This window comes from Panthera pardus, unplaced genomic scaffold (genome assembly GCF_024362965.1).
Source record: "Panthera pardus isolate Hobbes unplaced genomic scaffold, ASM2436296v1 HiC_scaffold_13, whole genome shotgun sequence".
Lineage (NCBI taxonomy): Eukaryota > Metazoa > Chordata > Mammalia > Carnivora > Felidae > Panthera > Panthera pardus.
In genome coordinates this window covers 145,946,884-145,959,233 of record NW_026526688.1, presented here as the reverse complement: position 1 = coordinate 145,959,233, position 12,350 = coordinate 145,946,884, and the positions used below count along the sequence as shown (strand labels likewise).

Here is a 12,350-nt window from a genome sequence, read left to right as displayed (position 1 = left end):
CAGTGAAAGATCAATTTGGATGGGGATTAAGAGATCATTCATTCGTTAAGACTCAACTTGATTATTAGAGGCTAGGTTTTCTGACTTCCAGATGAATGCAATTCCTATAATAAAATTTAGTTAATTTGATTACAAAGAAAATTCTTTTAATGATATTTAAGATAGTCATAATTCAATTTGAACCAAACTTGAGGGAAAAACATGTACATAATTTAAACCAAAAACAAAAGACAAAATGAAAGAAAAATAAAAGATAACAGATTACAAATTAGGGAGAAGGAAAAGGAAAAAAGTTGGTATTTTTCACATGTAAAGGTTATCATTACCTTTTCCAAGTCTAACTCTTCTAATAAAATGCTGGCATTTTTGTTTGCTTCAGCAGCCTGTCTATCTTTGGCTTGTACTATTGATTCCATACAAAGATGACACTTCTTCAGCATCTCCTAAAATAAAAAATTAAGATGTTTGCAGCCTCAAAACACAATTCACATTTAGAGAGACTCCTGAAAACACAAAGATATTTAATTAAGGTACTTGAATGAACATATAAGCAATAAACATCAGTGGTAGGGCAAAAAAGGGTAAAAACAAAACCATAATCTAAATGGTATATGTTTTTTAAGTTACACAAGCAAAGAGCCTCTACTGTCCTTCAAAATAACATCCATGTGACTGGTATTTTGGAAACTAAAATTACTCATTCCTAAAATTTCAATGTAAGAAATCATATAGCAAACACAGCTTCAATAATTTATGCCAGCTGGTTAATGGGCTGAAGGGAAAGGTCAACGTCAACAAAGAAAATGGGTTTAAAAAATTAAAGAACTTCATTGACGGGAACTGTTTCAAGTATTTAAGCTTTGTTGCTACAACTTCCTGTGCAAGAATCACACTTAAAGAAATCACAGACATGGGTACTTACATACTTTTCTCAGTGATTTCATTCTCGGGACATACTATTTAACAGGAAAGGGCTATTTCCCTATTCAACGAAAGCCTTACTTTTAATCTCCCCACCCCTCCAAAAAAATCCCACAAAAAACAAAAAACAGTGGTATCCAGGAATGTTAATTATCATAGAGAAATGTAAAGGCGGGCGAGACCATGAATTAGCTATGTTAAATAAAACTCATGAAAAAAAAGTGATCACTATTATGTAATGACTGCTGAGCAAGACATTTTTAGATTTATTGACCTCTTTGCATTTTCAGACACATGTCTTAGGATTTTAGTCAAATGTTAGTATAAACCCCAAATTAAAACATCACCAGGGGAACATCTCAATTAGATCTCTAATAGGATTTATTTCACTTTCTCTACTTTTTCGGCAAAAATCCTAGCCAATTCATTCTTAAGCTGATAATTACTCCAACTTTTATATTATATCGAAAACATAAAGTTTCCTTGCCCATGACTATAAAAAGTACTATGCTCAGTTTTAGTTAGGTCTTAGAGAATGTTTTATTGCTTCATTAGGTAACTGAATAATCTGAAGCACCTTTTAAATACAATACTGCATTCCCAAATACTAGATAAATGAAAACTATTACATATCACACATTATTGCTTAGACTAAGACTTTTTTCTTAGCGTGAGATACACACACACACTTACAAAAAAACCAAATGAGATCCCTAGCTCATATACTGAGATGAACTTAATCACTATTATTACCTTATCAGTGATGGTTGCTATGTATCTCATGCATTCAGAATCTGATGGAAACTGATTGACTTCTTTGACTAAGTAGCGCACCACCTTCACATGACCCTAAAAAACAGATACCAATATCAGATTGAAAACAGACTCTTAACAGGATTCAGTAAATCTATAGTCTTGTCTTAACTAAGATTACTTTGACATCAGTGCCACAGAATAAAGTCTTAGATATCATTTGCACTGTAAATGAAAAAGAGACAAACTTTGGTTCTGATAAGTTAAATCTACACTGTTCATTCTCATCCCACCCCTCCAAAACAGTACAGAATAACCTGATCTAAAATTCTAAACAACACTGAATGAAAAGCCAACAAGCCAAAAATTAGTATGAAGAAATGGGGATATGTCTGGAAGAAAAAAAAAAAGTTCATTTGTTTCTAGTTAATTCATACGTGAGCATCCTATTTCAATTCTAAGCCCTGAAAGAATAGAAATAACAATTTTGTTCTTTCAGATAAAAACTAAAAGCATAACACTATACTAGTAGTACAAAAGAAATAAGATACACTTTCCTAAAGCATGAGCTATGATTATATTATTCACTGTAACCCAGTTCACTAAGTAAAGCTCAAAACTTTTAGACCAGGACTCAAGAGACTCTAACTTTCTCCAATCTATACTATTGCTCTCTGAACACAATTCCTATGAATTAGCTAGTTTTGATAAACAGACTGTTTATATTTAGTATATTTCCCTATCTCTTCCTTTTCATCTACATCTTTTTAAACTATTCCTATTCCTATCTTTTAATGAATAGTTCAATGCCATTTACATCATTTCTTGATAACTTGCCAACACTTCTATGGTATTTAAATTATATGGGACACCTCACAGTTACCTGACTTTGTATGTGGATCTTACTCCCTCTTATTAAATCATATATTTCTTTAAAAACAAAAAAAAAATGCAACTGCTGTACTCTGTACAATGTAATAGGCCAACCATTACAGTAACACATGGTAAATACTAAAAAATAAATAATGGGATGAATACAAAAGAATATAAAAGATAAACACTGTTCTTAAGGAATTAAGCCTATTTGGAAAGAGAAGACATATGCGTGATAGAGTAGTAACAAGATAATTTTTGTCAAAATGAACGATAAAAATAACAGATTGTAGAACTTCTACAATGTTTAGAGGATTAAATGTCCTGCTGTGAGCTCAAATAGGATTGGAAGTGTTTTTGTAGAATGGGAGATTTAAACGATACACAAAGAATGAATAAGTCTGGAAAAATAATGAAGAATATGGGTATTTCTGAGATGAGAACAATGGTGACGTAAGAGACCGTAACAAACAAAAGACCAAGCAAGGAGAAGACTCCACATCAGAAATTCAAAATAGAGGATGAGCTCTAACGGCACCAGATTATGTTGGTTTTGACTAACAAACTAACATTGCGTTTCAAAGGATGACAGAGACTGAAGGGAGGAAAAAGTTCTAGAAGAGGATACTAATATAGTGGAGTGGTTAGGAAGATGAATGATATGTTACCTTGCTTGGAGAAGACATAGTGAGAAAGAGGAAGAGAAAGAGAAAGAAAGAGGAAATAACAAGAGATTCAGTGTCTAGGCAGTCTAGAATACCTAGGGACGAGGTGGTACAAAGCACAGACAGAGAGAATAATAAGAAAAAAAAGAAGAAATATGATTTCTTGCAATTTATATATTAAAATCTTCAATACAACAAAATAATTTGGAACCTACCAAGGGATTTTACCTACCTGTCTCAAAATGACAAAACTTGAATTTTAAACACTGAACAGTAATCCAGTTTTCCTAGTAACAAATTAAAGCTGAATTTAAGAGACCAACCAAATTATTAAATCACTCTGTGCTATGCATTATAGGAAGAGAAACAAAGTTTCTCTTTTCACAAAATTTATTTCTACTTCTGAATGTAGTTCATTTGATCTTCAGGCATTTCAAAATATTGGTGGCTGGGTTTTCATTATAGAATTCTCTTGTTCCTAGTAATTAAAGCAAATGATTAAAAATAAAACCAATTTAAGTTAATTTTTTCCCTGCTGTGCTAATACAAGAAAACATTCATCCATAAGTAATTAGTTACTTTTAACTGGATTTACATTTTGTGTGAAAGATTAAGATTGCAACTAGATTTTGGAAATACTACTTAGAACTACTTTTTAAAAGTTTACTTAGCTTAACTTATCAATATGGGTAATATTAATGGTTTTTCTGGGATACCTGTGTCTACCTTTCAGTGTTGCCATCAGTGATTATTTGCTTATTATTTTACTGCTTTCATCACTACCGCTAAATCCTAAAATGAGACTCTTTAGTAATCACTAAACTATACATATCCAGAAAAGTCGAAAAACATCCAAGTGAATGAGGATGAAAGACTTCTACCTTCCTAAATGCTGCCATCAGAGGAGTTATCTTGCGGTTGTCTGCTGCATCCACATCTGCACCTGCTTGTACTAGTAACTGAACCACATCAAGGTGTCCGCCATTTGCTGCTAGCCACAATGGAGTGTTCCCCTTCTTATTACGTACATCAATGTGAGCTCCCCTAAACGAATGACACAGGTATTGTTTAAAATAAATGGAATGACACAGATAACGATAAAAATCAACTATTAACATATGAAAAATATTCTGTAAAAGTGAAATATTAGATATAATATTCAAGGACTTAAATACATTTTTCTCTCAAAATTACAAGGAATTTCTAACCATCAAATTTAAAAGTCTTCAAATTAAAAAACAACTGTATACTAATAATTGCTTTTCTTATTTTAATGACTGCATAATTCTGGGTTTCAATCCTGAGAAAATGTGAAGTTTTATTTAGTGAAAAATATAAGTACATCCTGTTAATAGCATTATCAATACATTAAACAAACAGTATGCAAGAGACATAAACAGTATCTTACAAGGCACTTGTATCTATTTCAGATCACTTGTATTTATGTATTTTTTATTATGTGGCTTCAGAAAAGAATGAATCTAAAAATAACATGCAGATTTAGCACTCAGTGGGCATCATAGTAAGACTCATGATGAATAACAGGTGATAGCTGCCACTACTAAATACTACTGCTTAGGATACCATGCAAATGTCTTTAAGACTGTTAAAGCAAGAAATCCAATTCAGCTGGCAAGCATCTTTGGAAGACTGGCAGGAACTTCTAAGTGAGTGAAAGCAGGAATTCCCCTGGATCCTGTCTGATACCTTGAACAATTCTGTAACTGTCACTTAAAAGCCCTAATTGCTATTAAAAACAAAAACAAAATATAAACAAATTAAAAAAAAACAACAACAAAATCAACAACAAAATCTTAGATTGCTGCTAGATTTTTAAGATTTCCAGCAATAACTCTCTGGAAAACTCAAACTGTGTCGGAGATGTGAATACGCAGGCCAACAGCTGGATGTTCCAATAGCGTATTATAGTACTTTAAAAGTGTATACACACCCAAGAAAGGAAGAAGAGAAGTACTTCTAGGTTGCACTGAAATAAATCAGACAACGTAGCATAGCTCTAGATAGGTGGGAAATAACAGAAGTAGGTGTAAAAAATAAAACAAAACATGCAATTGTAGTTTACAGAAGTAACCACATTTGATATTTTAATAGTACAATTTGCCCAGAGAGAATAGTAATCACTAGTAACACCATAGTCACATATGAAGGGCATGATAACATCATACCTGCCAATGAGAAGCTCACAGAATTTATAATGCCCTTTATCTGCTGCTATGGTTAAAGCTGTATCTCTCGAAGAGGGCACTGGAGGGGCATTAACATCAGCACCTTTATCCAAAAGAACTCGGCCCACCTCTGCATATCCACCAGAGGCAGCTTCCATGAGTGGTGTGAGGCCAGTCTAGGTTTAGCGAAAAATAAAAGCAACACATGAGAGACTGAAAAGAGCGAAAATGTTTAAAGAACCACCTGGGGAGCAACTTGATATAGTTGCTACAAAGAGTCACAACTAAATTTCAGCACTGACACTACAGCCTGAGTTACAGTGTGATCCAGAAAGATGATTCTACTTAATGTCAATTTATTGTGAAAAAAACTTGTGAAAAAAACTTGCCAAGATGCAAGCACTTGGCATATAACTGACACTGATAAATGTTTCCTCTCTTCTCTTTCATAAAGTATGTATTTTCTAGCTGATAACCCTAGTATGTCATTTTTACCTATAAAAATTTAGTGTTAAAGTATTTTCAAGAGTTAACGCTTGACTGAGTACACAGAATGATTTCTGATTAAATACATATGTAAGATATATGTTACAAGAAAATACTAAAATTATAATTAGCGTAATGCTACTGTACACCTTAAATATCGAAGCAATAAATAAATCCATGTATAAATCTCAGATTTTTCTTACCTTAGCTCTGTGTTCCACATTTGCTTTTCTATCAAGCAGAAGACTAACCACTTCAGTTCTTCCTTGGAAGCAGGCTAAGGTAAGGGCAGTGTTCCGATTGGTTTCTATTTGAGCATTTATGTCAGAGCCCATGTCTAACAGGAGCTTAACAGCAGCTGTATGCCCATTCATAGCTGCTAACATCAGAGGAGAAATGCCCAATTTGCTACCAGTTCTGGGGGTGGAGGTATGGGGAGAACAAAAGGAAAAGATATAAAATTTAAATGTCCCAGAAAAAATTGGATGAATTTTATAGAATTCTATTTCAGGATTTGATTCTTTAGTTTGCAGGACTATTTAAAATAATAATTTTTCTCAGCCCTAGTAAGTCTATGAGATACTACCAAGACTCCATTAGAAATCTTTTACCACCTAGACCTAGACTACTTTCTGTAGCTCATCCAACATAATGACTTGGGCTGAAAAGTAACTATTAAATTATTAAGTGATTATTAAGATGGGCTTTCCATCCTAAAGCATAAAAACTGTGTTTACTTTTAGTACCATAAGAAATAGAGTAAGTGATGGTTTCTCAAGTTCTATATCAATAGAAATAGTTTTAAATACTTAAATAAAATTGATCTTAAAAATCTCTAACAATTTGGATTCTAAACTTGTAATGAAGGCATTTTCTAAATATGGCATAAGAAATACAAGTATTCTACAAATAGCTTTGTCATAACACTCTTAAGGGGCTTATAGAGAGAGAATAAAACTTGCCTAGAATTAATCTCAGCTCCTGCATTTAGTAATATTTTGATAATGTTCACATAGCCACCAGAAGCAGCCAGGCTTAGAGGTGTGTAATCAGAAACATTCCTGTGCTCTTTATTTGCCCCTCGAGCTAACAACAGCTCCACCACCTGAAAAGAAAAGAGGAAAAGTTGTGTTTTCTTCTTATGGTGAAACAATTTGCAAAGTGTGTATTTCTGATTTATTTTTCTGGTATATCGTATAACAAAACAGAGGAAAGTCCTTTTTTTAATCCTTTGCACAAAATCAGCTTCAAATGATAGCAAGAGCTCTTACAAGCCAACAGAAAGCAGGCTTTTCAATTAAAATCCATTTTGGGGGGAAAAAAATCCATTTTGGAATTTGTTAAAATGGCACAGTGTGTTCATGAAAGACCAGGGTCTCAGATCTGCTGGATCTCAGTGTGTTGTTGTGCAATGCTATCTTAGCAATTAGCATTTCTCTGTTATTTCATCACATAGTGGTAAAACAGAATAAGATTTTTTCATTTATAATGATTTAAAAATATTTTTTTAAACTTATCATCAATAACAATGTTTAAAAACTTGGAATAAAAGTAATATTTATTTTTCCCAATATTTTATGAAAAATTTTAAACATATGGAAAAGCTTAAGAAATTTACATATACTTGCTACCTAGATTTTACCATTAATATTCTACTACACTTACTTTATTACATCTTTCATCTGTCCATTTTCTGATGCATCTCATTTCAAAGTAAAATGGACACCTGCAATTTCCCTTAAGTGCATTAGCATGTGTGTCATTATCTAGAATATTACTTGCTTTAAATTTTTTGGGGGTAAAATATATAACTTACAACCAATGCACAAAACTTGGGTGTATATTCACTGAGTACTGACAAATGCATAAAATTAATGTAATTTTTTTTTTTAATTTTAATACTTTGTTTTTAATGGTTATTTTTGAGAGAGAAGGCGTGAGCTGGGGAGAGGCAAAGAGTGGGGGGGGGACAGAGGATCCAAAGAGGACTCTGCACGGACAGGAGCAAGCCCAATGCAGGGCTCGAACTCACAAACCCTGAGTTCATGACCTGAGACAAAGTCAGATGCTCAACAGACTGAGCTACCCAGGGGCCCCTAATAATTTTTTTTTTTTTTTTATGGACAAAGAGAAAGGGCATGAGTAGGGGAGGGACAGAGAGAGGGAGAGAGAGAATCTTGAGCCCTACATGGGCTCAATCTCACAACCATGAGATCATGACCTGAGGCAAATCAAGAGTTAGACACTTGACTGAGCCACCTAGGCACCCCAAAACTAATGTAATTTAAATCCTGTTATTTATTCATGCCCCTTTCCCAGTCAGTCTCACCTATAGACTAATTTCATCTATCTTAAATCCTCATATAGATGAAATCAGTGTTTGAAAGTCATATGCGGGTATTGCATACCATTCCATTATATGAATATACTATAGGTGATCTATTCTCCTACTGATAAACAGCTTTGCTGTCTCTAGTTTTTGGTAAATTTGAATAAAGTTGTTATGAACATTCCTCCAGAAATACATTTTCATTGCTCATGGGTTCCACCTAGTAGAATTTCTGGGTGTATGTTCAGTTTTATAAGAAATTGCCAGACCTTTTCCTAAAGTGGTTATACCATTTATACTCCCACCAATAATAAGTGAGTCCTGGTTGCTCCACATCGTTGGCAAAATTGGTATTGCCAGTCTTTATAATTTTAGCCATTCTAGTTGGGTGTGTGGTGGTAACCCACTGGGGTTTTAATTTACATTCCCTGATAGCCGAAAAACATTTACCATTTATTTAAGTACTTATCAGCGTCTTTTGTCCATTATGCCATTTAATGCACAAAATAACTCTTTGACACAAGTGCTAGTATTTTCACCTTCATTTTACAAATGAGGCAGAGAAAAGTTAAGGATTGTCCAAGATCATAGCTCTTATCTTGCACTTAGTATTGTTTTTTAATTTTTTTTTTTAACATTTATTCATTTTTGAGAGACAGAGCATGAGTGAGGAAGGGGCAGAGAGAGGGAGACACAGACAGAATCTGAAACAGCTTCCAGGCTCTGAGCTGTCAGCACAGAGCCCGACACAGGGCTCGAACTCACAAACTGCGAGATCCTGACCTGAGCTGAAGTCAGACGCTCTAACGACTGAGCCACCCAGGAGCCCCTACCTTGCACTTAGTATTAGTAAAATATCCTACAATACTAACTAGGAAATAACAAATAAATGTTAATGAACAGTGCTTTATCTTAACATACAAGCTAAAACTTTCCTCATAGGAATAAAGCTGTGACTAATTTTAGATTATGACTTTCTGTCCATCACTTTTTTGCTTTTAGAGCCAGAAACAGTAGGTGGCTTATGTGACAAGGTTATAAACACAAGACCAAAAAATGGTATTAGGCTAAATTTTACAGAGTCCCTTAAGCAAGAAAGTAGAAAACCCTAATCAAATTTCTAAAGTTATTAATTCCATTACACAAAGATAACTGAGCTTAGTTATCTCTCAAAGGGAATGGTCTATTCCCAGAAAGCAATAAATACTCAAAGATTATAGTAAGCTGTAGGCTTTAATACTGCTTTGAAAGGAAGGAAATCAACTGACTTCTTTTTTGATTCAACACTGAAAAAATTGTTATTTTATGAAGCAAGTATTATTTCAAGCTATACAATGATTGAAAATTTCAGTTATATCAAAATTTTACCTTCATCATATTCCAAAACAGAACCATTTTCATTCCCAACTAAGTTTTTCAATTTAATGTTGTTATTAATTGCAAAATTTTCTGCCATACCATTTCAACTTGAGATTAATAGGAATCTCTACATTTTCTGATGTGGTGGAGATAATTTATCAAATTAAGTAGCTTATTTTTTCACTATTTACTTCCTATTATTTGGGTTAAAATCCTTTTAATATACCAATCACCTCTACTATGGAATGCAGGAAGGGAAACAATACAAATGTATTCACGTTATCAACCAGAAGGAACAGCACAGTAGAAACACATTCTTTGTTGTCTCCTACGCAAAACATCTCTAGAAAGTGTGTCTAACTATCCACACACCTATAATCTATTCCAAATATAAAGGAGCAAAAATTATAAATTTAAAAATTATAAATTGGCCAAAGCAACAATTGTATAAAAAAAAAAAAAAAGACTATTATCACTAGGCTCCAATTCTTTTTAATCCACAAGATAAAGGATCACTAATTCCTATCTTTCTATATACATGTACCATTTTATTAGATTTTCCATTCTTTCTGCACAAGGATTATTCTACCTCTTAAAAATCTTTATCTTCTGGTTTACTAAAAACTCCAGTGGGTTTAGCTGACTAGAGTTCAATATAACCTGATGTGTTATGATAGGCAAAGGGTGGGAGGCAGTTTGGTTTTGCACAAATAGGGAAGTAATAACCTACCACCTCCCTGGCCAGAGTAATTTTAGATAGAGTATTTCAGAAGGTATACTGACATAATGGATAGAACAGCCAGTTGAAGGATTTGGAAAAGATATCCTCAAACCAATAATCAAAAGAATAGGGTACACTTCAAATAGAGAACAGGTAACTGGCAAATACAGCCTCAAATATCTGTAGATATAAGAGAGTATAAACCTCTTTCAATTAATCAAAGAACAGAATTAAGAATAGTGGGGAAACTTAGGGAAGGCATAATTCAGGTCTGATAATTAGGAGAACTTTATAATAGGATGGCAAAAAAAAAAAAAGTAAAAGATTTCTAAACTGAGTAAGACACTGACCTGGTTAACCCAGGGTACTTCCTAAATCTGAGATTCAACAACTCCCTAATTGAAAAGTTGTCAGTCCACAGAGACAGCACAACTGGCTAATCAAAATCCTTACAACTGGATTTAAAAAACAGATTTAAAACATTAGGTTGCCCAGCTGCTCATTAAATGCCAGAAAACACACATGGGTGTAAAGCTATAACTTCTTACGCCTATACCTGATCACACCAGCTGTTCTACTTTCCTTAAAAAAAAATGAAAAGATCATACAATCTTACCCGAGAACCTTTCTTCCAGATTTGAGGAATGGGGGAAGATGAAAAGAACAACTAAAAACTGAATGCTCTTAATTCCCTACTAATCTTATACATAGAGAGCAAAAGAAGCTGAGCTTAAGTACCTTTCATGCTAGGTACTCTAGGATAGGAAAAGATGAATGATTATAGGCCCTGCTTATGAGGAGTTTACAGATTTGATTGGGAATGCCTTAATCATTTCCTTAGCCTGAATGCAACACACAGGGATTCCTACGGCAGATACTACTTTCAGAGGAACAGAATAATAAACATGATTTTTCTGACACGATAGCTTATGCTAACACTGATACTTGAAATTATTATCTATTAGCAAAAGGACAGTTACTGTGATAAATCCAGATGCCAATCCTCTATTACCATCAAATCATAAAAGTTAAAACATATATTTGCTAAAAACAGATGGACAATTATTACAATGGAGAAAACGTTACCTCCTGCCTTCCCCCAGAACAAGCCAAAGATAGCGGTGTGTCCTTGGTTCTCTCTGACTGGGCTTCAATGTCTGCACCATTGTCCAGCAATATTTCCACAACACCAACATGACCAGCTGTAGCAGCCAAGATAAGTGGAGTAAAACCTAGAGGAAAAATAATGATCTTCTCACTACATGCTAAGCAAAAGAACAATAGTGTTTTCCATTATATCTATCACAATAGGACTAGAAGCAGTATTTCTTCACAGAATACAAATATTCCAGAAAAAAAAAATTAACAGAAGTAAGCCCTACCTTTCTTGTCTCGGTGCTCAATACTAGCTCCTCTCTCTAGCAGTGTTTGTACCAGTTCCTCGTGACCACCAGCACAGGCAAGTGTTAGCGCCGTATCATGATTACTTTCAGTCTATAAAAAAATTATTTTTTGATTAGCTTATTAAATAATTTTCAAATGACAGCATCAATTATATAATATATACTTATACCAAATACAGAGACAGATGTACCATTCTACTGTATCAAACATTCGGGTCTTAAGTTGTTCTTTTTCCATCAGCGGCTAACGTGTGATTTTGTAAAGGCTACAAAATAACATTTGAACTTTATGGGCAATTCTTAAAGCAGGCATGAAGGAAAAAAAAGTATGATTTTCCACCCATATGCTATTTACAACTACATGATTAAATTAAACACTGTTGGACTCACTTTTACTTCTAGCCATTAATGGAGTAGCATACAACAGCACAGACAAGATTTGTTTTCCTATCTCAAAGAACCAAAAAAAAAAGGGGGGAGGGGGCAAACTATTTGAAATGATCGTGTTTAGAGAGGCAGTGCATGGATGGCAGTGATCTCGGAGGACAGAAATGATTAACTCAACTTATTGCCTGGAGTTTCAAGGCTTCAGGGCAGACTGGGTACCCAAACACAGTCTGTCAATCTCCCTGAGTTGAAAAGGCAGAGTTTGGA

The 12,350-nt window shown here is 34.0% G+C and overlaps 1 protein-coding gene across 5 annotated transcripts in view; it reads right to left on the bottom strand.

The window, feature by feature from the left end:
* Positions 1-12,350, bottom strand: part of ANKRD17 (ankyrin repeat domain 17) — a 163,066-nt gene that overhangs the window by 33,776 nt on the left and 116,940 nt on the right. For all 5 annotated transcript variants that reach the window (XM_053901487.1, XM_053901488.1, XM_053901489.1 and 2 more), the window contains 8 exons: positions 11,676-11,787; positions 11,380-11,525; positions 6,847-6,989; positions 6,088-6,301; positions 5,399-5,574; positions 4,094-4,256; positions 1,675-1,770; positions 327-443 (listed from right to left, as the gene is read on the bottom strand). In XM_053901487.1, the coding sequence (XP_053757462.1) occupies positions 327-443; positions 1,675-1,770; positions 4,094-4,256; positions 5,399-5,574; positions 6,088-6,301; positions 6,847-6,989; positions 11,380-11,525; positions 11,676-11,787 (1,167 nt within the window). The remainder of the gene's footprint in view (positions 1-326; positions 444-1,674; positions 1,771-4,093; positions 4,257-5,398; positions 5,575-6,087; positions 6,302-6,846; positions 6,990-11,379; positions 11,526-11,675; positions 11,788-12,350) is intronic.